Source organism: Chaetura pelagica, unplaced genomic scaffold (genome assembly GCF_000747805.2).
Source record: "Chaetura pelagica isolate M959 unplaced genomic scaffold, ChaPel_1.0 scaffold146, whole genome shotgun sequence".
Taxonomy (NCBI): Eukaryota; Metazoa; Chordata; class Aves; order Apodiformes; family Apodidae; genus Chaetura; species Chaetura pelagica.
Window position 1 is genome coordinate 582,624 of NW_009953645.1, and position 26,025 is coordinate 608,648.

Here is a 26,025-nt window from a genome sequence, read left to right on the forward strand (position 1 = left end):
CAAGCTTACCCTACAATTCCATGATTTTCTGAGTCAAATGGAAAAAAGGCCTGTGTGCCTTCAGGATTAAACAAACTATATTTCATAACATAATTTTAACAAATCCAGTCAGATTTTGGCACATTGAGGCCAGGCTGGTGGCATCTGGTTCTGAACTGCAGCACTTTAGTGACGTCTTTAAAAGCATGGTTTGAGCAGACTGGGGGTCTTCTGTACTTTCACAGAGAAGATGGATGCTTCAGACACTTAATTCCAAAAATTATTTGAAATGTTCTTACAGAAGACAATTTATTTCTTTCTTGACAGGGACTGTCAGAAGTATTCATGTTTCTTGCTGAAGGTGGAACACCCCATGCCCCCCAATTCCTTGTGCTTTTTCTGTACACAAGAGCCTGTATATTGAGCTGAGATCTCTCTCCTTGAAAAACTTAAGATTTTCAGATAAATTATTTTCTCTGTAATTTTCTTCAAAATATATTTCTTTTATTTCATAGGATGCTTGCCTCATTCAGTGCACACAATGACTGTGCTTGGTTGTTAAAAAGATTATTTGTATGGGACTCCCAGCTCCTTTCTCCCTGAAGTCAGTGTATAGGTAATGAATGGTGTAGGAATGCAGAGGGAGAAGGAATTCTGTCCTGGTTGGTGTAAGGCCAGCTTTGGTAAGGAAGTTCCCTGTCCAAGAAATTATGTGTGCAAATCAATTAAAACAGCTTTTTCACAGATGGATATTAATTGACATTCTCATTTTCTGAGCACCTGACATGAAACTGAGTAGTTGGACTTAATGGAGGTGCCAAACACTCAGACCTGTAATTTAGATGCAGATCTGAGCAGCAAAGAGTCTGGGTAAAAAAAAAAAGTAAGTTTGAATTCTCTCTGTGTTCACCTGGTAATGAATTTTAACATTTTGATCTCTATTCCCCATCTCTAGAATTTCCATGGTAATAATAAGTAACTCGTGGAAGCACTATGGAAATAGATCGGTGGCTGTGAAATTTTTTTTCTCACTGTCTCTTGCAAGACTGCAGAAGAGGTTATGAGACAAAATTAACTGAGTTGTGTTTGAGAATGAATGTCTGGTGCTGCAGTGTGAAGACAGGAACTCGGTGGGAAATAGGTCATTATTAGTTAATGCCACTTACCCTGCCTAGTGTAACGTAGGGTTGCAGGGGATTTCAGAAAATCACAGTAATAGACTAGACATAGAGACTGTGGGTGTTTTGTGACTTCTGAGTCCTTGTGTATTTGTTTGTGATACTGTCACTTCAGTGACATAATGTGAGTGTGCGAACAACATAGACTTCAAGCCAAGTTTGTCTAACACAGTTATCTTCTTTATTTAAAAAGGCTGTTTTCTGGCCAGAATCTGCAGCTCTCCTTTGATCTCAGAGTTGTGGTTTTAATTTGTGTTTGAGAACTTGAACCTCTGCCAAAAACCCAATCTGTGTCCTATTCGAGGGGATGTCACCTGAACTAAACGTTTTTGGTGGGTTGTGCTGAGCACCATCAGCTTTGGAGTTATGGGGTCTTGGTAGTCCTGGCTGTCAAACTGGTTTGGTTTTGACAGGGGTACTCAGGAGCAAGTCCCTCTCTTGGTTTTGACATCACCTTTGGCTGTTGGTAGAGATGGTTTTAATCTCTTAGCAACACTTGCAAAGTGTTGAGCATGAGAACAGAGGTCTGGAGGAGTTACTGCCATAGGCCTTGTGGTGGCTTCTGTCAGAGTGGGAAAATGTCTCCCAATTAAATAAACATTGGAATTATTCACCAGAGATGTATGGATAACTGTTGTCAGAGGTTGTGCTACTGTAGAGATAACAGCTCAGCTTGCTGTCATAATGCCAAGTAAAATCTATTGCAATGACTAGACATTTTATAATGTAAAAGGCATCAGGTGTGTGACTTGATCTACTGAATTAATTCTTCTCCAAGCTTCAGGCATGGGGGCAGTTGTGGGTTAGCACAGGGGGGAGCAAATTTCAGGTTGTAATGTGAATGAGCAGCTGAAAACACATAAATCTTTACAAACTTCTAGAAAGAAGGCACAGTGCACCTGAGATTTCCCTGGATGTGAGTAAAATACTTGTCATATGTTAAGTTTCTCCTGGTAAAAGCATTCTATGCTTTCCTGCAGCTTTGCTGACAAAGCAGTGCCCAAAATTTCATCTGTAGTTAGTGGGGTTTCTGTGATTGCTTCTGTGAGTCTTACAATGTCTGGGCAGTTGGGCACTGCAGAATTAGTGCTGGGTGCTCACTGCTCCTCTCTACTTTATGAAGATGAATGTCATTGACTTCTTGTTTTATTTCCCCCCTCTGCCTTTCTTTCTACCCACTGTTGTTTAGGTCAACTGGAATACTGCTCAAGTCATGTGCAGCAGAATTCTGTCAGGAAACCACTTCTGTCTGTTCTAGTGGACGAGCAGCCTGGATACTGCAATGGCCACGGGGTTCAGAGCTGCACCGTTTGTCTCACAGACCCTAGCACTGGGTCACCTGGTAGGTTTGTCTGTCAATGATCTTGTTTGTCCCTAAAAGCAGTTGCTAATGTCTTTACACACTTACTATTATACTTACTATAATTATTTTTTTTCCTTTCCAAGCATCATCATAATGTCTGACAGGTTCCCATTGTTGGAAACAATGGTTTTGGATGATCTACCTAACGTCAAAGATACATATGCCTCCTTGTACTCCTCAGCTATGGAAGATTTAGAGGTGGATTTTGATTCAGGACTGGAGGAAGATGAACTGAAACAGGAGGCTGCTCCTGAGGATTCCACAATCTTTGTGGCTTTTAAAGGAAATATAGGTGACAGAGACCTTGAGCAGAAACTGGAGATCATACTGGAGAATGTGCCTGGCCTTTTACACATGGGTAATGTACTTGCTTGTCATTTTTCACCTGTCCTTTTTATTTTCGTAGTCAGTGTGCTTGTACAAGTAAGTAGATTGGTTTTGAGTTACTTTGTAATAAGATTTGTTTGGGTTATTTGCAATGAATTGGGAGCTGTTCTCAGAGACACAGAGTACAGATTTCAGCACTTGTTTTACAGTTTTTCATTAGTGAGTTCATTTATTCCTATTCAGTTCCCATGTTTTACTTGCTTTTTTTCTCTGTCATTTTTCAGCATTCCACACACATTGCTCTGTCACATGGAGGTGAAGTGGGCCTTGTCCACACAGGAGATTTTTTCTCTACCAAAACTATCCAATTTAACCACTGCAGTTCACCTGAAGATAGGTTCACTCTTAAGTAACTGTGTCAGTTCAAGACATTTCTGCCTCTTTGCTGCTACACTGACCTCTCCTACCTGATTCTTACTTTTCTGATGGGGGATGTGGTGTGCTCTGACCTCATACGCCCAGTGAGCTGTGGAGACAGCTGTGTAGTTAGTGACAACAGGCTTTTGGGACAGTGACATCTTTTGGGGACAAAAGCATCTTTTACCAGTGCATCTAGATCTGGAAAAAGACATTTGTCCACCATCTGAGCATCTTTTCAGAGGGTCTCACCATGATGGCTCACAGCTGCCCAGTTACATTGTCTTGCTTGTTCAAGAATAATCTTTCTTAAGGAAGAGCGCTCCCTTGGGAAGGGTGCAGTGTGGTGGTGGTTTGGGTCAGTGCTGGGATCAGTGATGTGTTCCCTCCCTGCTCCCAGTTTCCCCAGCAGGGCCCCTCATCCCACATAACTGACACCTGCTATTGCTGTTAGATCATCCTCTTAATTTGTTGCTGTTAGTAGTTTGCTAAAGAACCAGGTGAATCCAGGTGGGTTGTCTGAGATGTCGTGGCAGGAGCACATAGCCAGGGGAGCCTTGGACATTCTGCCCACAGCAGCCCAGTTCTGACTGGGCATGATGTCATGTAACTGCAGGCTAACACCCACCTCCTTGCCCATTTACTTTCCCCCTTTCTCCTGGTAGCGAACCAAGCTTTTCCTCGTAACTGTAGGTTCCCATCTCAGCACGCTGCTCTGCTTGTGCATGGTCTTTGGAAGTTACACTGGACCGTGAAGAATCCCCCTTCCTAGATTAGATTTTTAAATGTTAATTGCATTGCTTTTTCAATAATGTAAAATACTTCTTCAGAAAAAGAACCTGTGACTTCTGAATAACCAGACTGGATTTCTTGGTCACGTTTTTCTCTCTTTCCATTTTGTTCAGTTGTAGTCAGTTGGTCTGATGTCAGTTCTTGCAGTACTTGCTGGGGAGATAAAAAAGCTGGGATAAAAGAAAAATACTGTGAAGAAATACCACTGTTTTGAGCTGTATCTTATAAACAGTTGGAAGCAGAATCATAAAATCTTCATTAAAGTTGGAAAAGACCTTCAAGACCATCAAGTCCAGCCATCCCCCCTACACCCCCCAGCCGCTAAACCATCTTATGAATCCCCACATCCACACCTTTTTTGAACACCTCCAGGGATGGTGCCTCCACCACCTCCCTGGGCAGCCTGTTCCAAGGCCTCAACACTTTCTGGGAAGAAATTTTTCCTCATATCCAATCTGAACCTCCCCTGGTGCAGCTTGACCCCATCTACTCTTGTCCCATTGCTGGTGACCAGGGAGAAGAGCCCAACACCCACCTCACCACAACTTCTCAAGTAGTTGCACAGAGCAATGAGGTCTCCCCTCTCCAGGCTGAACAGCTCCAGCTCAGCCTGTTCTCCAGACCCCTCATCAGCCTGGTTGCCCTTCTCTGCCCCCTCTCCAGCACCTCCATATCCTTCCTATCCTGTGATGCCCAAACCTGCCCCCAGTGCTCGAGGTGCAGCCTCCCCAAGGCTGAGCAGAGGGGCAGGATCACCTCCCTGGTGCTGCTGGTCACACTGTTCCTGATGCAGGCCAGGGTGGTGCTGACCTTCTTGGCCACCCGGGCACATTACTGGCTCATGTTGAGCTGCTGTCAACCAGCACCCCCAGGTCCATCTCTGCTGGGCAGCTCTCCAGCCACTCCTCCTCAAGACTGTAGTGTTACCTGGGGTTGTTTTGGCCAAAGTGCAGGACCCAACATTTGGCCTTACGGAAACTCATGAAGCAGGCAGTGACTGGTGCAGAAGGAGATGTGTTCATCTCATGGATTGACTGGGTGGTTTTGGAATGGAAGCACATTCAGTGCAGACTGAACAGTGTATGGAGTTGCCTTGATTATACAAAGGCATCTGCATGCTGGATTTGTTATCAATATTCATGGCAGGGTTAATAATTGTGGTTCAGATATCAGCTGAGAAAGCAGAAAGCAAAGTTTTACAATCAGCATCAAATTAATTTGAAAATTATCCATATGACAATTACTGAAACTGATTCAGAATCTTGGGTGGGTGAAGAACATTGGTTTAGACTTGGCAGATGGAATGTTTGAAAACCAAGAGATGTGAGTTCTTGTGTCTAGAAGTACTGAAACTGATAATTCAATTTTAATGTGTATAATACTGGAACATTAATAACAGTAGATACAGGACTGTTCAGACCTCCACAAATGGAAGTTTTGAAACTGCTTCTGTCACGTTTCTGGCCAAAAGTGTGTTTATAGGTAGAAAGAGGATGAATCTATTAATACTGTTACTTTAGGTGCAGAGAGGACCTGGGGGACAAGAGATTCCTAAATAGGAATAAGTTACTCAGTTTTTAAATGGCCTGTTCTTCAGAATCAGAAAGTCAACAAACTTTTAGTAAATCTGATAACTGGCTGATAAAAATTTGGGCCAACATTGCCTGTTTTCAAAGAGACTTCCTCTTCCCAAAGCTAGAAACTGCACACTTATAAACCTGTATTAGACATATATTTAAAAAAATTATCCTTAAATGCATTTAGTAGCAATAACTTACTTTGGTACCACTTCAGAGAAGTGGTACCAACGTGGCAGCCTGACATTTTTCTGGTTCCCACTTGTTACTTTTTGAACACTTGATCTATGTAGAAACACTCACCTGTAGAACAGGTTTTCAGAAAAACGGCGACTAAATATTTGGCATTAATTTAAGATGTGGTTTTTACAGTGGACTGAACACAACTGTTCAGAAAATACTAAATAATACATTAGAAATGAATGAACTACTGTTAGGACTCTGTTGGCACTGTCAAGTGTTTGTCAAGTGAGTAGTTTAAGAATTAGGAGTTTTATTTTTTCATGTATCTGGTTTGCTACCAGATTCACTATATCTGTTTTATGTTTCTAAAGTAGCTTATCCACAGAATATTTCCATTTTTTGAGTAATGTTATGAAGTGGTTGTGTTGCCTGTTATGTTTGTTCTCAAGTGGGTAGTTTTTACATAGTGAATTTTTGGAATGTACCCAAGGTGTTTTGGTAGTGTTGGGCACCATGTGCCTGTGTTGGAGAAGTCTCCTCTGCCTGACACCAACCACTCAAGATTTTCAAAGCCAAATAATTGTTTTGGTTTGGTGGGGTTGTTTTTTTTTTCAGCTTTGCTTTTTTTCACCAAGTTATTTCATCGTAGTTGTTTGAAAACTGCCTTGGCACTGACTCTGTTTTCCTTTCAAGAATCCAACAAGTTAAAGCTACAGAAGATCGAGCCTTGGAACAGCGTCCGCGTTACCTTCAACATCCCCCGTGAAGCTGCGGAGCGGCTGCGAGTTCTGGCTCAGAGCAATAACCAACAGCTTCGGGACCTGGGGATTCTCTCTGTTCAAATTGAAGGTATTTCACACTCAATCTGCTTCCAAAGGCATTAAGCTTCTAATTTAATGATACTCAGCAAGCGATTTTCTGTTCTTTGTTAATGATGCAAAGCTTCTAATTTAGTAATTTGGAGAATGACTTCAGTGAAAAGGTAGCTCAAGACTTGTAGTCTGTCAAGAGTAGGTTTAATGGTAACAATGAGCTGAAAATTCTCTGAGCATCAGGAAACCTCCTGAAAAATGTTTTTTGAGTGTTAGCAAAATGTGCCCTATAAGACTTTTTGCATGGGCATGTAGTGAGAGGACAAGGGACAATGGTTGAAAACTTGAAGAGGGGAGATTTAGATTAGATATTAGGAGGAAATTCTTTATTATGAGGGTGGTGACACACTGGACCAGGTTGCCCAGGGTTGTTGTGGAAGCCCCATCCCTGGAAGTGTTGAAGGGCAGGTTGGGTGTGGCTCTAAGCAACCTGGTCTGGGAAGGGCAGGCGTCCCTGCCCGTGCAGGGGCTTGGATCTAGGTGGTCTTCAAGGTTGCTTCCAACCCAAACCTATCTATGATTTTTTTCCCTGTAATTGTTTCATATGAGGCTTTCTTCAAAACAAATTATCAGTGGATTTCACAATTAAAATATCCATTCTGGACACTTGTCCAAGAGCACACTCAGGATGAAGCCAAGGGCATTTAATGCTTGTCATGATGTTAGTTTTTCTTAAAATTGAAATCCAGAGGAGCAGGGTAGTGTGACCCGTAACTGTCCATCTATAGGAAAAGTTTGTCCTTCCTTCGTTGACATTTTCTAGATATCCTATTGAAAATGGCTATTTTCTGCTTTTCTTTGTATCATTCAGTTCACCCAAACTGCCTTATTTTTAGGGGAAGGTGCTATCAATTTAGCTTTAGCTCAGAACAGAAGCCAGGATGTCCGGATCAACGGGCCCCTGGGAGCAAGCAATGCCCTTCGAATGGAAACTGGCTTCCCCATGCAAGGAGGACAAGGTAAAATCCTCTTGGTTTTATTTGTTTAGCTTGATACACTTTGAAATTTGTTACTAAGCTAGTAATTAATTTTCACTATTGTTTGCAGAATTAGAATTGCCATTTTAATTAGTGTGTTCTTGTTTCTGCACTGTCAAACCACATCCCACCTTACGTAAACTAAATACTTGGCTGCATTTTGTCCAACTAACATTGGAATGAATTGGGTAGAGGAGCAGATTGGTTTGGTTTGAGGGTTTTTTTGAGGGTTTGGCAATTTGGGGGCTGTTTTTGGTGTTTTGCATTGTTTAGTGAAATCACTTTGAAATGTGCACAAATGATCACAGGTTTCTGCTTGGCTGCCTTTCTGAAAATGAGCATAAGCCTTCACTCAGTGTGCAATAATAAACTGGTTTAGATTAAATCCATGATAACTTTAGGGAGGACAGGACACTGCCACCTTGTTAGCCATTTTATTTCCTGATAAACTTTTGAGATCTGATTATAGAAAATTAATTTTTGTGGAGAGGTGTATTTTTATTCAGCTCTACCTTTTAGAGCACTTGTATATGCATAAGTCATTTAATTACAAAAGTTAGATTTTATGAAGTGTTAAAAGAAAGCTACTCTGTAATTTATTCTAAGACCTGAATATGAAGGCAAAATAATTAGTATCTTAGTAAATAGAATTAAAGCAATAAAAAAAAACCCTGGGAACATTTTTTGTCAGAGCTGATGTAAGATACATGTGTGGCTATTGCTGGGAAGGAATTGAAAGAACATTTCACCTCTGTAGAAACCTGATTAAACAGTAGTTAACTACTTGTGCCTAACAAGGAGTGTAAAACATGTAAATAAAGGTTTAATTTGAAAGCAGCTGCTCTGATCTTCCCTGTGATCATCAGGAGTTTTATTTCCTGTCTGCAGGTCAACAGGATAAATATAAATGGTATAAATATAACAACAATATAGCAAACAGGTCAGCAATATTTTATGGAATAGGAGCCTGTGAAAGTGAAACATTGACATTTTTCTTTCTTACAAACACCTGTTACTTTCTAGTACCAGATTTTGCAAAAACCCTGGTAGGTGTATATCTTGGATACAATTTTGTCACCTGGTGAGTTGTGTCAAGGCAGGCTCAAATAATCCCTGAGTCTGCAGTGTCTAGAGCCTTTTTTAAAGGTTTGGTTTCAACATCACCTTAACTTGTTTGATTTATCTAAGCTTTCAGACAGAGGTACATGTCCTCAGATTATTTCAGACAAATCATTCTTGACATTTCAATAAATGTTTTGTTGAAAAATTAATTTTTTATGGAAAAAACCTCATTTTTTTCTCTGTGTAAAAACTGCAAGACTCGATAATTTTTATTTCTATTTTTTAAGGTTTAATAAGAATGAGCAATGCTGCAGCTGTCATGATGTCCCAGAGTGGAAATGTGTCCTCCTCTATGGTGGCAGGTGGTGCTAGTGCTGAGCTGCAGCCAAGAACACCTCGGCCTTCCTCACAGCCAGGTGGTAAAAACAGTCACAGTACTGATCTGAAAATATTCCTCACTTGTTATTCTTCAGCACACAGGCTTGAGCATGTACTCATAAGAGTACTCCAGGATTGTCCCGGACTCCCCCTGCGCTTCCTGGGAGTTACTCTTTCTGTGGAAGAGTCCCCCATTAATCTGAACGAACTTCTCAAGTAATTGGGGTGCCTGATAAGTCACCAGCTTGCTGGCTGTTTTGATCAAATGCATTGAGCAGCAGCAGTGATATGTTTGCAGGGGGTTGTTGTGACTGAGCTCAGTGTTTAGATAAAGGTTAAGATGAAGGTTGGTTGGATGAGGTAGACATCTCTGGTAGGAATCATGTGCACCAGACTAAGCACAAGTGCTTTTCAGGAGGGGTAAGTGGGCTGGAAGTTTAAGGATTGAGGATCTGGGGGTGTGTGAGTGTTTAGGGTTTACTCTTCACAATTCTACCAGTACAAGTTACTTGCATTTTGGAACTACAGAAGAAGATTCCTCAATAAGATGGTGGCAGCACTTCCAGCTTCTGGAGACCTCTGCAGTGGTTGCTCTTAGTAAAAGCTCTTTTCATAAGATGTTTTACATTTTTGGGGAATGTTAGCTTAATATACTGCCTTAATTCCTCATTTTACCACTTTTTAACTGGTTGGGTTGATAGCCCCAACAGGTGGGTTATTTTGTAGTGAGGTGGGTGTTGGCCTCTTCTCCCTGGTGACCAGTGATAGGACAAGAGGAAATGGTATCAAGTTGCACCAAGGGAGGTTCATATTGGATATTAGGAAAATACTAGGCAGGGTGACCAGAAGTCAACAGTTTGCCCTGGCAGCCAAAAGAGCTGTGTCCTGGGTGCATCAGGCCCAGCATTGTCAGCCAGCCAAGGGAGGGGACTGTCCCACTGTGCTGGGATGGCCCCACCTCCAGCACTGTGGGCAGGGCTGGACCCTCAACAGAAGGAGGACATCAGACTAATGAGTCCAGAGGAGGGTGACCAAGGTGGTGAAAGGTCTCAAGGGCAAGACTTATGAGGAGCAGCTGGGGTCACTTGGCTTGTTCAGCTTGGAGAAGAGAAGGCTGAGGGGGGACCTCATCGCAGTCTACAAGTTCCTCAAGGGGGGCAGCAGAGGGGGAGGTGCTGATCTCCTCTCTCTGGTGACCAGCGATAGGACACGAGGAGATGGAATGAAGCTGTGTCAGGGGAAGTTCAGGTTGGACATTAGGAAAAAGTTCTTCACTGGAGGGTGGTCAGTCTCTGAAACACGCTCCCCAGGGCCCCAAGCCTGTCACAGTTCAAGGAGTGTCTGGATAATGTTCTTGGTTGTATGGTTTAGTTTTAGGTGGTACTGTGAGGAGCATGGAGTTGGACTCAATGGTCCTTATGGGGTCCCTTCCAACTCAAGATGTTCTGTGATTCTACAGTTCTCAGGGTGTACAAGGCCTGTACCAACAAGTACGGGGGAGCTATCATGCGTTATTCTAGGGGTTATCAATTGATGATACCTGATTTGTCAGGGTTCCTAAACATTATGAAAACTTCTAAAGCACTGTCTTCTGCTTTGGTGAAATGGGAGCACTGGAGCATGAGTTTGTATGCAGAGTGAGCAAATGGAACTTACCCTTTTGGTTTGGGGTGGGTTTTGTCTACAGTAGGTTATGTTTTTTTACTTTTCTTTGCTATTTTAATAGATGCAATGGACCCACTCTTATCTGGGCTAAATATCCAGCAGCAAAATCATCCATCGGGATCTTTAGCTCCCCAGCTCCATTCAATGCAGTCAATTCCTGTAAACAGGCAGATGAACCCAGCCAACTTTCAGCAGCTCCAGCAGCAGACGCAGTTGCAGACACGTCCTCCTCAGCCACATCAGCAGCCACAGCAGGGCATTCGACCTTCATTTACTTCACCAGCACAGGTTCCAGTTCCCCCTGGCTGGAACCAGCTTCCTGCTGGAGCACTTCAGCCTCCTCCAACCCAGGGAGCACTGGGTACATTGACAGTAAACCAGGGTTGGAAAAAGGCCCCATTACCTGGACAAATGCAGCAGCAACTTCAAGCAAGACCATCTCTAGCAACAGTACAAACTCCAACTCATCCTCCACCTCCATATCCTTTTGGAAGCCAGCAAGCTTCCCAGGCTCACTCAAACTTTCCCCAAATCAGCAATCCTGGCCAGTTTACTGCTCCTCAAATGAAAAGCCTTCAGGGAGGGCCCTCACGGGTTCCTACACCACTACAACAACCCCACCTGACCAACAAGTCTCCTGCTTCCTCTCCCTCCTCCTTCCAGCAGGGATCTCCTGCATCATCTCCAACAGTTAACCAGCCGCAGCAGCAGATGGGACCAAGGCCTCCCCAGAGTAGCACAATTCCCCAGGGATTCCAGCAGCCTGTCAGTTCTCCTAGTCGTAATCCCATGGTGCAGCAGGGGAATGTACCCCCCAACTTCATGGTGATGCAGCAGCAAAACCAAGGTCCACAAAGTTTACACCCTGGCTTAGGAGGTAAGAAGTACTGAGACCTTTTATTTTAAAAAGAAAAGAAACATAAAATGGCTAGAACTGATGTTGCTGTTAGATTTGAAAAGATGCTGTAAAAAGCAGAATAAAGGTCTGAGTGTATAGTGGGAGACTGGTGAATTAGTATCAGCATCACTTCATCTCCACTGCCTGTCTCTGTCCTGCAGTGTCACAGGGGCAGCCTAAGGTAGACTCTGGGCCACTGCAGAAAGAGCTGGTCCATGTAGCTGCTGGTTATGCCTGGAGTTCTCCTCTTTACAGTTCTTCTGTTACCTTTAGGCAAGTTTAGGATATTCAGTGATGCTGTGGGCTTTCGCTTTTGGTTTGGTGGTGGTCTTTTGTTGAGAGTTGGAGGGAGGGGATATTTTTTTAGTGTAATAAGAACAAATGAACATTCTCTTTCTCTATTCAGCTTTGTCTGTAACTATTTACATTTTCTGCTACAGAAGTGAGGTGTTAGTTTGCATCTTCCTTTCTAAGTTGTAGGTGTCTCTTCTTGACCCTCTCTTTGTCATCAGTTTCTTCCCATATAGAAGAGGAAGAAGCTATTATTGCCATGCTCTGTACTCCCTATTCTAAAATTAGGAGTTCAAGGGAGATTTTAACTTCCCTTTTGTTGTGTTGTCTCTAGTTTTCTCCTTGCACTTCTGCACTCACATCCTTTACTTACTACTCCTAGAATTCTTTTTTCTAACAGGGCAGGAGTTTCATTGTCCAATCCCAAGATCTCTTTTGTGTCCTTGGTGTTTTTTTCCCCTTGAGTCTTTTGTAGTTCTCTGCCAGATTTGTACCACTTCTCTCTGCTGTGTCATTTGTTCATTTTTCTCTTGAGTGGCTGCTCTCAGATACCCACACACAAGCTCTTGCTTAAGCCTTTAAAGTATTTTCTTTCTGTGCTTATAAAATATGACTATGTTCTTTGTCCACCCACACACGCATGCACATATATATATATGTTTTAGTTCCTTGCATTGTCACTCTGTACATCTGAATGTGTAAGGAATACCCATTTCTTGGTTTGCTGATCTGGGCAAGCTTCTTGTTTTCACTGTTCATACCATGGGTCTCATTTGAATTTGAATGAATATGGTTCACATTAATTGCCTCAGTTTCAAATTTATCCTTTTCCAAACTGTTCTTAAGATCTGCCAGTTTCCTGTACTTGGTATATCTTAACTTCTTCTAGATGGAGACAGGGTACTGATAATTTTTATAGTCACATTTCCCTATACAGTTTTGCCTCACCAGCCATAAGTCCCCTTCAGGAGTCATTTCCTCTAGGTAGCATAGCCATGACCTCTGGATAGAAAAGAAGGATACAGAGGTTAGCATACAGAGGTTATGCTAAGTAAAGCTGCTACAAACCAAACTACTTTTTTTTTTTTTTTAGTTAAAAAAGATACCCAAACAAACTATCCTAATGCATTATTTGTACTCACTGCAGACTTTACTGTTAAAATCAATAATCCTGCTGTGAGCTGTATCCTTAGCTTATCTAAAAAGCCAGGACTCGATTGGCTTCAACAAAGTTGTGTTGCTTCCACTTGCTGAGATCTTTGCCTGGCTCCTGTGCATGCATGTTCCTTGCTGCAATTAATATGTTAATAAATTTGCAGTTATAGACCTTTCAGTTTTTAAGCCATTTTGCATTTAAAGATTTGATGTAAATGAATACATTTGAATGCTTCCCATTTCAACTAGCTAGTTTAGCAAATCAGAATTAGATTTGGAATAGGCCAAATTTACACTTTTTTTCTCAGTTCAAACATTCCTACTTGCAAAACTTTCCTAAAAGTTGACTAGAATTAAAAGTACAGTGCAAGGGTGGGATGTTTCAAGAAGTATGTGTCCATATCTGCAGATGTGTTCTGTTGTTTGACCTGTAAAGTTGATTATCTTGAAATCTTAATTACAAACCTAAGACCAAAGTAATTAACACAAGCAATACAATCAGGTGTGCAAGGAAGCTGTAAGTGGAGAAGGAATCCAAGTCAAATTCTGACTACAGGTGGTGGGTCAGAACAGGGAGGACAGGGTTGCTTCATGGTCTGTGACACCATCTGTTTGACAGTGAGTTCAAAGGAAGAGGGTTCTGTTCAGCCCTGGGGTGCTGCTGCTCAGGGTGCTGGGGAGAGGGAAGGTTTTGCTCTGTCCCAGGGCAGTGGTGGGGGTGTGCTCTGCTGAAGGGTGGGTAATGCCAGGCAGGGGCTGGTGGTGTGACTTGCGGTCACAGTAGGAGTAGCAGGGGGGCTTCAATGAGGGGAATGATGTCTCAAGAGGCTACTCAGCCCCCTCTAGGTCAAGAAGTTACTCTAAGGCTGCTTACACCCAGGAGCAGTGCAACGGGGGGCTAAGGAGTGTGCACCAGAGTGTTATGGTGAGGTTGTTGAGAGGAGCACACCACTGCAACAAAGACACAAGTAACTACTGTTTGCATATGTGGAGCAAGTGAAGGGCCTGATAAGAGCTGGAGATGCAGCAGAGAGGAAAACTGCCACCTGTTGCTTTAATTTGTAGTTTCTAAAAAGTCAACCGAAGACTTTTCACCTTCTCTGTGGGGCAAGCTTTGTACTTAAATTACAGTTTGAACTGGGTCATAGTAGCTGGTTAGGCAGTGTTCTTGAACAGATAAGAACTTTAAATGTCTTCAGTGGGTTGTGTATATTGGCAGAAATCATTTCTGCTTAGGTCTGGATCATGCCACTCAAAGGTATTCTTCCTCTTGGACACTTTTCTCTTTCTTTTTTCCTTCCTGTTTTCCATACTTACTAACGAGACAATTCTTGTGTTCAGGAATGGCCAAGCGCCTCCCGCCAGGGTTCCCCTCGGGCCAGACAAGCCAGAACTTCCTGCAGGCTCAGGTGCCTTCCACAGCTCCGGGAGCTGCGGGGAGCAGCGGGGCACCGCAGCTGCAGACTGCCCAGAACGTGCAGCACACAGGTCTGCCTGGGATGGGGGGGTCCTCAGGTTCTTTATTTTTTTGGCAGAAAATGACTCCTTGACTTGGGTAACACAGATACCAAAGCATTAAACCCTTGGCAGCACTAGGGAGTTAGGTGGCTGGGGCTGCAGGGCACCCTGTGTCTAGTGTTAAATGAGGAGAATAAAAGCAGAAGGCTGCTCATGGTTTTCAAACAAATTTCAAATTTCAATTTTTTTATTAGGGCTGTGGTATTTGAATCAGAGTATTTCTTAAGAAAGTAGCATTGCAATTTGGAAGACAGGGGTAATAAAGATATAATGCAAAAGGAATGTCTTGTCCAGAAAAAAACCAAACACCTGTGTTACTATCTTAGAAGCAAAATAACAAAATAATCTTGTTCTGCTTTGAAAAGGTTATTTATTCATTCCTTTGGAGGTCTATTTATAGCCAGTTCTGTAAAAAATAAATCTTTAGTTCATAAATGTCTCCATTTAACAATTTGATTATTAGCCTATTGTCTGGATTACAGATACCCTGGTAACATCACTTCATCAGTATTCCATGGGTATTTATATTTTAACTCATTGTAAAATAACCTCAAGGTTTGAAGCTTATTTGGAATTATTCTGCTGGGTTAAGTGATAATTATGGAAGATTTTCAAACTGATGTACAGGTAATAACTGCAGTTAAATTTCTGTTATGTCTTCAGTGGGGTCCAGGGGAGTCCTGGTCTAAGTGTTTGTTTTGAGAAGTGTGTTGTTTTATTTTGACAACTAACATGTATCTGTAGCCTCAAATACTGCATCATAGGACTGCAAATGTGTCAGATATTCCAGTTCATTGGAAAAGGGAGGAGAACCATTTTTGAGTACTTCCTCCACATCAAAAGTTGTGAAAACTCTTATTCCACTCCAATCAGATTCTTACTGGCAATTTTTTTTTAAGGTGGACAAGGATCTGGACCTCCTCAAAATCAGATGCAAGCACCACATGGCCCACCAAATATGATGCAGACCAATCTAATGGGACTTCATGGAAATCAGCAAGCTGGTTCTAGTGGGGTGCCACAAGTTAACATGGGCAACATCCAGGGACAGCCTCAGCAAGGACCACAGTCTCAACTTATGGGAATGCATCAGCAAATTGTATCTTCTCAAGGCCAGATGGTAAACATCCAGGCTCAGGGGTCACTGAACCCTCAAAACCAGATGATAATGTCTCGAACTCAGCTCATGCCACAAGGCCAAATGATGGTGACACCACAAAACCAAAATCTTGGTCCTTCTCCCCAGAGGATGACCCCACCCAAACAGATGATTCCTCAGCAGGGACAACAGATGATGTCTACACACAATCAGATGATGGGACCTCAGGGCCAGGTCTTGTTACAGCAAAACTCCATGATGGAACAGATGATGGCCACTCAGATGCAAGGAAATAAACAGCCTTTTAGTTCTCAAAACCAGTCCAATGTGATGACGGGGCCAGCTCAACTGATGAGAGGACCAACCCCAAACATGCAAGGAAACATGGTGCAATTCACTGGGCAGATGATGGCTCAGCAGGGCCCTGTGAATGGTAATCCTTCTCAGGTTATGGGAATTCAAGGGCAAGTTTTAAGACCTACTGGACCTGGTCCTCATGTATCTCAGCAACTTGGGGATACTACTACTACAGCAAATAATGATGTGAACTTGACGCAGATGTTACCTGATGTTCCTGTGCAGCAGTCAAACATGGTGCCTTCCCATATGCAAGCAATGCAAGGAAACAACAACACTTCAGGGAGTCATTTCTCAGGCCATGGGCTGCCTTTCAACACGGGCTTTAGTGGAACGCCAAATGGGAATCAGATTTCCTGTGGGCAGAATCCTGTTTTTCCTGTCAATAAAGATGTTACGCTCACAAGTCCGCTCTTGGTTAACCTTCTACAAAGTGATATATCAGCAGGACACTTTGGTGTGAACAACAAACAAAACAATCAGAATGCCAGCAAGCCAAAGAAGAAGAAGCCTCCAAGGAAGAAGAAAAATAATCAACAACTAGAACAAACAACGTAGGTTGAATATTACATAGTTTTTATATGGGGCATGGGGAAGCTCCCCAGGCAACTTGTCAGTGTTTTTTCAGCAAGTATGGGGTGAGAAAGGACCTGTATTATTTTACATTCTAGCAGTTTCTCTCAAGAGTTAAATGATAATCCACTGGCAAGTCTTCAAGATTTAAAAAAAATCACAAACATGAAAATATTCCAGCTTGGTTATAAGTCCCATTATCAGAGCACCACTGGTGACAATGTGCCGAGCTTTCTAGCTTTGACCCTTTTTGGCTGTGTGGAACGGGAAGTATATGGGGGCATGGAGATGTCTTTGCCATTCCAGAGATTTGAAGTGCAAGTAATTTGGCAGGAATAGCTTGTAACAGTATATTGCACCAAGTAGTGTATGGTCCAGCTGTAAAGAACAGTAGTAGCATAATGGTAGAATGTGCAGCCTCTGACTTTGAGATATCAGATCCTACAGAGTCTTAAATAGCAAGCAGGTATTTTCCTGCCTTGTTCACCTGACATTCAAAGCTATGCAGGTGTCTTCAAACAGTAACAATGTCTTTTCTTTGTATTAAAAACATTCCTGTTGGGGAGCAGCTACCCGACAGCCATTCATATCCCACCAGTAGGCACTGCTGATCAGTTGCAGTAAAACATGCAAACCTTGTGTCACTATTAGTCATCTGCATCTTTTATGGAAATTTGGGGTTGGTTTGGGTTGGTTTTTCCCCCCCAAATCAAAGATAAAAATAACTTTGTATTTCTAGGTAGGAAAGATCTGGTGCTATGTAAAAAAAATTACAAATAAAATGTTTCCACTCTATATAGATTCCAATAAAAGAATAGTAACCACCACTGTAGTGAGCTGTCTTGCCACGGAAATGATAAGGGATTCAGGGGGAGCAGACGAGTTAGCACTCTCTGCTGAACAGAAAAGCTGTTAATCATTAAAGAAAAGCCCCATTAGGTTTTTGTTTTTATTGATTTTACTGATGATCAGGCAGCTTCAGCCTAGGAATATCAAGAAAGGGATATTTCAAGCTCTTCTCTGAGCTTACAAAGTCTCACAAGACTATTTGGTTGTTAAAAATACTTCACAATAAATTAAGCCTAAATTGCAACTTTTCTGTGGAGCTGTGACAACTCGAAGGAATTCCTAGCTCATCAATGAAGCATTTAATCAAATTTCAGTGTACTTAACAAAAGAAACACCACTTTGTACTTACTCTGTCACTTATTTTCAGTGACCTTTCACTTGCCAGAGCAACCTGCAGAATGCTGTTTTGGCAATTAGATGGATTAGCATTCTGGTTATTAGTGGGTTATATATACATATTAATCAATTTGTCCTTGCAGGACCACTAAGAAGGGAACTATGCTGATAAAACTTGAAATTCTTCTCCAGGAAAAGGAGGGTGACTGCAGTGAAAGCTGGCTGTAAAGCTCTTGGCTTCCCTAGCAAGGAATTTCCTTTCTTGGAATTGCTGATTCTTTTAATTCTGATGTGGATCACTTTCTTTGGTGTCAGAAGCAGGAAGGATGCTTTTCATCCCAGCTTTTTCTCTGTAATTTTTCCTCATATATTTTAGAATTTAGAGCAGCAAACTTTGTTTGGAAATTCAGCCAATCTGATAAATACTCTAAAAAACAATTTTGTTGGTTTTTTTTCTTAGAAATCATTTATGAGAGATAATATACCAACAAAAGTACCAATAATAATAAGGTTTCTAGACTGAGCCATATTGAAATGTAAAGAGGATAAGAGAGCTATTGACAGAGTTTATTCAGTGGAGTCTAAAATAGTTTAAGGGTTTGCTAAATTGAGCAACTCGGCACTGGAATGAAAACAAAGACATTTTGGAAAAGTAGGTTGTTCAAAAGTGATTGCATCTGTTTTCTGAACCTTAATAGTGTAGGTAATGGAATGTAAACTGAAGGAAAAAAGATGAAATGTGATTGTAGATAAAACCTGTTAGTTAATATGATTAAATAGATGCCCACACAGTTGTGGGATGTTCCCCTGTGCACAGACTCTGAACATCCCTGCTGGAACAGAAGTAGTGCCCTTGTGTCACTGTTGACTATTGGCTCAAATCAGGACACCTTGGTGACACCAGAGTAAGGTCTTTCTGGGTAGGACCAGGGTGAGGTGTGATGTACAGAGGGGAGCAGCATCAAGGTGCTCTTCTCAACCAGATTCCAAAAGCTTTTAACCACAGGTCTGGAGGTGCCAGCTCTCCTGGACTTGTGGGAGATGAAACTCATTTAGCACCGGAGGACACGTGCCTTTCTAGAAAAGCAGAAGTTGTTGCAGAACATTGTACGCTGTCAGCAGGGCTGGTTCTGCTTCACCTGTACTGAATTTTATTTTTGCATACATTCCTTCAGCATCTGCAACCCTTTTAAGGTTTGGGTTTTGGGGTGTGCTGTTGCTTTTGGAGTTTCTTTGACTTCTGGAGTTCCCTCTCTGCTGAGGGATTTTGTATCTGAAGGTCATGCTTGAGAATGCAACAGCGGTGGGAAGGGGTTCACTTACAACAATATGCAGTACCTCATGTGCAGTTGAGCTTTGCTTTTCTTTTACATCCAGAGCAATAGGAGAGAAGAAGAAATATGGAATATTTGTGTCTCACACATAAACTTCTCATCTTGCTTGTTATGTTCAGAATTTGGGTGCCCAGTGAATTTCAACTACATTCAAAATTCAGATTATGTTTACATTTTCCAGCAGTCTTGCCTGCAGAAGCTGCTTCTCTTTGCTAGCACCAAAACTCCTGTGTGCTTTGCAGGGTTTGCACAGCTTGCCACAGATGCCTGGAGCTGGTTTTGAAGAATTGGTTTTCCACCACGATGGTTTTCTAGATGAAACCTGTTTGTACAGTGATGCTGTGCATCTGCTTTTTAGCTAATCTGTATTTCTAGCATTTTTTTGATCTCCCACCACTATAAAGAAATGATAAATGGCACAATAACAAATGTAAGATGATATTAATCGTTGCAGGCAGTTATTCCCAGTCATGTTTCTGGCATCTGCATCAAAGGCTGAAGCTCCTCTGGTTGCTTTTGTTGCCAACATTTTTGTTCATTTGTGGCTGTTGATATCATGCTTTTGGGGCACCTGTATGCATTTTGCCAGTTTTCATATTTCTGGGTGGAAGCATGCAAACCTATGACAACTGCATGACAAAAACTGGTGGTCTGCTGGATTAGACCAAAGGTTTAACTCCAGCTACTTTCCTTGGCAATCTTTGCCTGCTGAGCAGCAGTGCTTGGAAGGGTTCTGTGTTTGTCCCATTTCTTACCTTGCTTCCCTCTTGCTTTATGTTCTCCCCAGTTCTGACCAGTTGCAAGTTCAGAGACTTGGAATTCACACACTGTTTTGAATGTTGGTTAGGGAGTTAATAGGACATTAGAACAGGCCAGGCTCTCTCCATGGCAGCTCTAGAAATACCAGAAACTGTTACTCTCAAGTATAATTAAGACAGATCTCTCTGCCTTTATTTACTTCAAATTCTTCTTTTGCTGAACATGGCTTTTGTCCTTGAGATTTCTGCATTATTCTGCCTCTGTGTTGGCAGTGGGCTTATTTTGTCTGTAGTTGTAACTCAAGAGCTCTTTATTACGTAGGCTTCCCTGCAGCCTACACGTTCCTGAATCTGAGAAGCAGTGAAGGGCTTTTATTCTCCATCCCTCTTTCTCTTGCATCCTCTGACCATATATATTGATTGCTATCCAAACGTGCTGCTTTCTAAGTCTGCAAAAGTTATCTTGATGGAAGACACCCCCACCCCTCGTGGGAGGTGTCCCTGCCCATGCAGGGAGTTTGAAACTAGATGATCTTTAAGGTCCCTTCTAACCCAAATCAGTCTGTGATTCTATGAATTATTTGCCACTGATTCTGAACAGTTTTTAATTGTCCCAGAGAGTTCCCTGAAGCATCAAGTACCCCTGAAGAACAACTTGGGGGTATTGGTGGATGAAAAGCTGGACATGAGCTGGCAATGTGCACTGGCAGCCCAGAAACCAGCCATGTCCTGGGCTGTCCCCAGCAGTGTGACCAGCAGGGCTCCAGTGAGCCCCCCCCCGTAGGGCTGGGTCCTGCTCTGGGGCCTGCAGTGTGAGACAGACATGGAGGTGTTGGAGTGAGTCCAGAGGAGGCCACGGAGATGATCCTTGGGCTGGAGCAGCTCTGCTCTGGAGACAGGCTGGGAGAGTTGGGGTGTTCAGCCTGGAGAAGAGAAGGCTCCAGGGAGACCCGAGAGCACCTTCCAGTACCTGAAAAGGGGGGAGGAAGAGAGAGAGAAAAGAAAGAAAGCTCAAGAAGGAAAAGCTGGAGAGAGACTTCTTACAAGGGCATCGAGTGATAGGTTGAGGGGGAATGACTTCAAACTGGAAGCAAGGAGATTGAGTTGAGATTGTAGGAATAAATTCTTCCCTGTGAGGTTGGTGAGAACCTGGCCCAGGTTGCCCAGGGAAGCTGTGGCTGCCCCATCCCTGGAAGTGTCCAAGGGCAGGCTGGATGGGACTTGGAGCAGCCTGGGCTGGTGGGGTTTGTCCCTGCCCGTGACAGGGGGGTTGGAACTGGATGATCTTTAAGGTCCCTTCCAACCCAAACCATTCTGTGCTCTATGATAATTACAGAGCCCCAGTATCCCACAAAGGTGCATGACTTAAAATGCTTGATACAAACTTAGCTATTTATGTGCATCTACCGATGATACTTACTTATCTGTATCTGGGTTAAGCAGCTCTTCTAGCACCATCAAGCTCTCCCCACTTGAGGTGGGAATCTGGAATTGGAAAAGAAGATACCTGTAAATTAAAATGGAAACGTTTAATAAAATAACATACTTTTATAAAGGACACAATGTTATACTCAGCCCATGCCCATGGTTGTGAGTGATGCGTTCCCAGCAGTGGATGCCAAGTGTGGAACCCTGCCAGCACCATAGTTCCAGCCAGATGGTCACAGCAAGCAGGAGAGTGGGTCTGGGGAGTAGAGGGACAGATGAGACCCTCCAGGGATGGTGGCCACTGAGAGAGAGAGAGAGAGAGCAAGAGCAGTCCCTAGGAACTTCCCAGTTCATACCAAGCATGATGTTCTGGCCTGATCACTTCTGTTGGCCAGCCTGGGTCAGCTGCTGGGCTCTCACTGCTCCTCACCCTAGCACCAGCTGGCTGGAGATTGCTGGAGACCTTGATCACTATGGAAACCTGCATACCCAGGCGGGCCACAAACTAAAACAAAGTGTCTTATCAACTTTGTTCTCACCAAATTGAGAGCTGCATTCTTCTCAAAAATGCAGCTTTTCTGAACTGAAAATTGGTTCTGTGGTTCTACCCCAGCAAAACCAGGACAAAGTGTGGCAGCAGAGAGAAGCCTGTTTAGTTTAAATGTATGTATCTTTTTGGAATATCCACTGGCATCCTCTTAGAAAACTGGGTAGAAACCAAGGAGGGAGATGTTTCAGATGAATAGAGCACCAGGCAACTTGTTTCCCTTTCGGTAGCATTTGAGGTGCAGGAGTGACTGTCGGCAGAACTGGGCTCTGCTTGTGTTTTCATGTTCCACCCGAGGCAGTGGTGCACTTCAGTGAGTTACCTGCAGGTCAGGGAGAAGTGCTAGCAATTAATTACTTAGTTATAGAAGCAGAAGCTAAACACTGATTTAATTGCAATGATTTTTCTTTCAGTGCTTCAGAACCACGTTCCTCTGGCCTGGAGGAGAGTGATCAGTCGTCGATGTCTGGAGAACAAGGAATGACTTTAGATAATTCAGGCCCTAAACTTACAGATTTTGCAAGTAGGCCACCAGGTAGTAGGATTTTTCTGTGATTATCTGTATTTAACAACTATGGGAGAGCTTTTCCTGATCTTTGTGGCAGTTCTGTTTTATTTGTTTTATCACACTTTCAAGTCAAAAACTAATTGGTTCCTTTGTTTAAATGTTTTCTTTGAATTAACTCAAAATGAAGAGGTAGCAACATTCTTGTGTATCACGCCAGGCATCACATTGAATTATTCAGCACTAACGTAATTGTTAAAGAAATGTGTATTTCTAGCTGCATCACAGACTGATGCCTTGAAAATTCAGCATTAACCAGTAGGTGACTTTCCAGCATTAAGAAACAGGAGTTGCAGTTGGAAATACCCTTTGCACATAGGGAAGTGCAAAGTCCACAGAAGACTTTATATTATAAGCCACACAGGTGATTCTTGGCACCATTTTTGGCAAACTAATACATGGCAGATTCTGCTTTGTAGACTGGAAGGTGGAAGATCTCTAACAGGTACAGGTATGCCAGCCCATGCCTCACAGGGCCTGTCAAACTCCTGCGTTTGTTTTAAGGAGTATTAATCAGTCCACCTCTGCATTTGTAATTGAAAGCAAGCCCAGGGACAGCTGCAGAGATTTTTCAGGTGGCATGAATGTAGAGTAATAGCTAATAGCTGATCTGCTACTCTACAGAGATCTCCAATTCCATGTCATAATACATACATGAAGTAAAAATATTGTTAAGAATGAAGTGAAATCTTTGTCTTTACCTCTAAAGTGTCGTGTAAGATCAACAGGCTCCTGGCTGTACTTCGTTCATTGCAGAAATTGTGTTTTCTCTGCTGTTTGTTTGGTTTTAATTAATGTATCGTCTTGTTATCTTAGGTTATCCATCTCAGCCAGTGGAACAAAGGCCACTTCAGCAGATGCCACCTCAGCTCATGCCACATGCACAGCAGCCGCAGCAGCCGCCACAGCCACCACCACAGCAAGCCCAGGCACCCCCACAAACCCCACAGCAGCAGCAGCAGATGATGATGATGCTCATGATGCAGCAGGATCCCAAATCAGTCCGGCTCCCTGTGCCACAAGGGGTTCACCCACCTAGAGGGCCTCTGAACCCAGACGCCCAGCGAATGCCGATGCAGCAGAGCGGTAACATGCCAGTAATGGTGAACCTCCAAGGTCCTGGGTCGGTGCCTCCGTCTCCTGATAAACAAAGAATGTCCTTGCCAGGCAATCCTCCTCTGGGAAATAATGCAAGAAAAATGGTTTATCAAGATACTGTACAGAATCCTTCCAGCTCACCCCTCGGAGAGGTTTCATCAGTGTCCTCCCTTCCAGAAGGAGGTGGAGCTGAAGGCCCCCCAGCATCAGGAGGTCAGAATAATTTGACGTCTCATTTAGTAGTTTCACAGAACCAATTAATGATGACGGGACCCAAACCTGGACCATCCACACTTTCAACTGCCCAAGGTGCAAGTCCCCAGCAGCAGTCTAATTCTCTGCCTACCACTCTTACACACCATTTTCCAAATGTTGCCACCCCATCACAAACTTCAAGGCCTAAAACTCCTAACAGAGCAAGCCCAAGGCCATACTATCCTCAGACTCCTAATAACCGTCCACCAAGCACAGAACCATCAGAAATTAGCCTGTCTCCAGAGAGACTCAATGCTTCTATAGCTGGCCTGTTCCCTCCCCAAATTAATATTCCTTTACCTCCCAGGCCTAATCTCAATAGAGGATTTGATCAGCAGGGTCTTAATCCCACTACTTTGAAGGCCATTGGACAAGCCCCGTCAAATCTCACAATTAACAATCAGTCTAGTTTTGCTGCTCCTCAGTCACACAAATTGGAAAACGTGGCCATGAATTCAGGAAAGCAAACCAACACTGGAGGAACAAAGAGAGCAAGCCCAAGCAATAGTCGAAGGTCCAGTCCTGGATCCAGCAGGAAAACTACATCAAGCCCTGGCAGACAGAATTCCAAAACAGCTAAATTATCCTTGACAACTCAGCAGACTCCATCTCTCCTGCAGAACATGGAATTACAAAGAAACATGATGGCTGGTCCCTCTTCTTTACCAACACCTGTGACTACAAGTTTTCAAAATAATAACCTGGTAAGTAATCAGAATCCTGCAATTTCTGTACCTGCTGCAACTGGCATTCTTGAAGACAATAAAGAGACCCTTAGTGTGCCTCAAGATAACGAGTGTCCAAGTGTCCAAGGTAACAAAGACCAGCCCAGTATTGAACTAAAAGGTATCCCTACTCCAGAAGTGAAAGTGTTGGTTCCAGAAGAACAGTCGAAAAAAGACAGTCAGGCCTCAGACACCACTAAGCTTCCAGTCTCTGAGGAAAGTAAAACCATGGTATCTCCAGCTATGAGGGAAGCACCAACTTCTTTAAGTCAACTTCTGGATAATTCTGGAGCTCCTAATGTAACCATTAAGCCTTCTGGGGTGACTGGACTCGAAATGGCATCCATAGTCACCACTGGTGAGGAGCTAAAGAAGATAGCTGTCATTCCTCCACTGCAGGATTCATCCTCGAGCAAAGAGCCATCTAGTTCCCTGAGCTTACCTCAAACCAGTGAGCCCTGTTCCAATCCAGGGCACCAGGAACCGGGAGAAGTAAACTCAACCATTGCACAGAGTGTTCCTCCGGTAATGCAGAGACCTGTCAGCTCTTCCTCCATTTCAGGTCCTTTACCCCCCAGCCAGATAACAGTTTTTGTAACGTCAAACCCTATTACATCTTCTGCTAATACATCAGCACCATTGCCATCTCACTTGCAACCTGCATTAGTGTCAACTGTTGTCACAATGCCCAACGTAGGGAACAAGGTGATGGTTTCTGAGGGACAGACAACAGCTCAGTCTGGCGCGCGGCCACAGTTCATTACACCCGTCTTCATCAACTCGTCCTCCATAATTCAGGTAATGAAGGGCTCTCAGTCCAGCGCGATCCCAGCAGCCCCCATGACTTCTAACTCTAGTCTGATGCCTCAGTCAGTTGCAGTTGTTGGGCCTTTGCATCTACCACAGAGTATCAAGTTCCCTGGGCCCACACCCCCCAGCACATCATCCAGCAGCCCCGTTCCTAGTGTTCCCACCAGCCGGCCGCTTGTTCTCAGTCCCTTGGCACCTCCTGCTCAGCTGCCTTCTCCCGCTACAACTTCTTCCAGTGTTCCTGCTCAGCAAGGCAAAGACTTCAGCCTGGAGGAGGCCCACCAAGGCAGCGGGTCGGGTGAGCAGTGCCCTGTCACAGCGGCACAGCCGGGCCCTGTGGTGTCACCTCTCCTCACCAGCAGCCCAGGCTCTGGGAACAGACGCAGCCCCGTTTCATCCAGTAAGGGGAAGGGCAAGGTAGACAAGATTGGCCAACTCTTGCTGACTAAAGCCTGCAAGAAAGTCACTGGCTCCCTTGAGAAAGGGGAAGAGCAATACGTTTTGGACGGAGAAGCCGAAGGGCAGGGACTGGAAACGTCGCTTCCCAATAGCCTGGGAACGGAGCAGCCACCGGCAGAACCAGACCCCAAACCCACGCCCCCCGCAGCCCCCGGCGCTGTCAAGCAGGGCACTCCCGGGCCCGGCGGGTCTGGCACCGC

At 43.5% G+C, this 26,025-nt stretch overlaps 1 protein-coding gene across 1 annotated transcript in view; it reads left to right on the forward strand.

The window, feature by feature from the left end:
- Window positions 1-2,643: 2,643 nt before the first annotated feature.
- Window positions 2,644-26,025, forward strand: part of NCOA6 (nuclear receptor coactivator 6) — a 33,278-nt gene continuing 9,896 nt past the window's right edge. Inside the window, exons 1-8 of the mRNA XM_009999846.1 lie at window positions 2,644-2,878; window positions 6,510-6,665; window positions 7,525-7,647; window positions 9,015-9,143; window positions 10,832-11,647; window positions 14,456-14,602; window positions 15,532-16,642; window positions 22,327-22,448. Of these exons, the coding sequence (XP_009998148.1) occupies window positions 2,644-2,878; window positions 6,510-6,665; window positions 7,525-7,647; window positions 9,015-9,143; window positions 10,832-11,647; window positions 14,456-14,602; window positions 15,532-16,642; window positions 22,327-22,448 (2,839 nt within the window). The remainder of the gene's footprint in view (window positions 2,879-6,509; window positions 6,666-7,524; window positions 7,648-9,014; window positions 9,144-10,831; window positions 11,648-14,455; window positions 14,603-15,531; window positions 16,643-22,326; window positions 22,449-26,025) is intronic.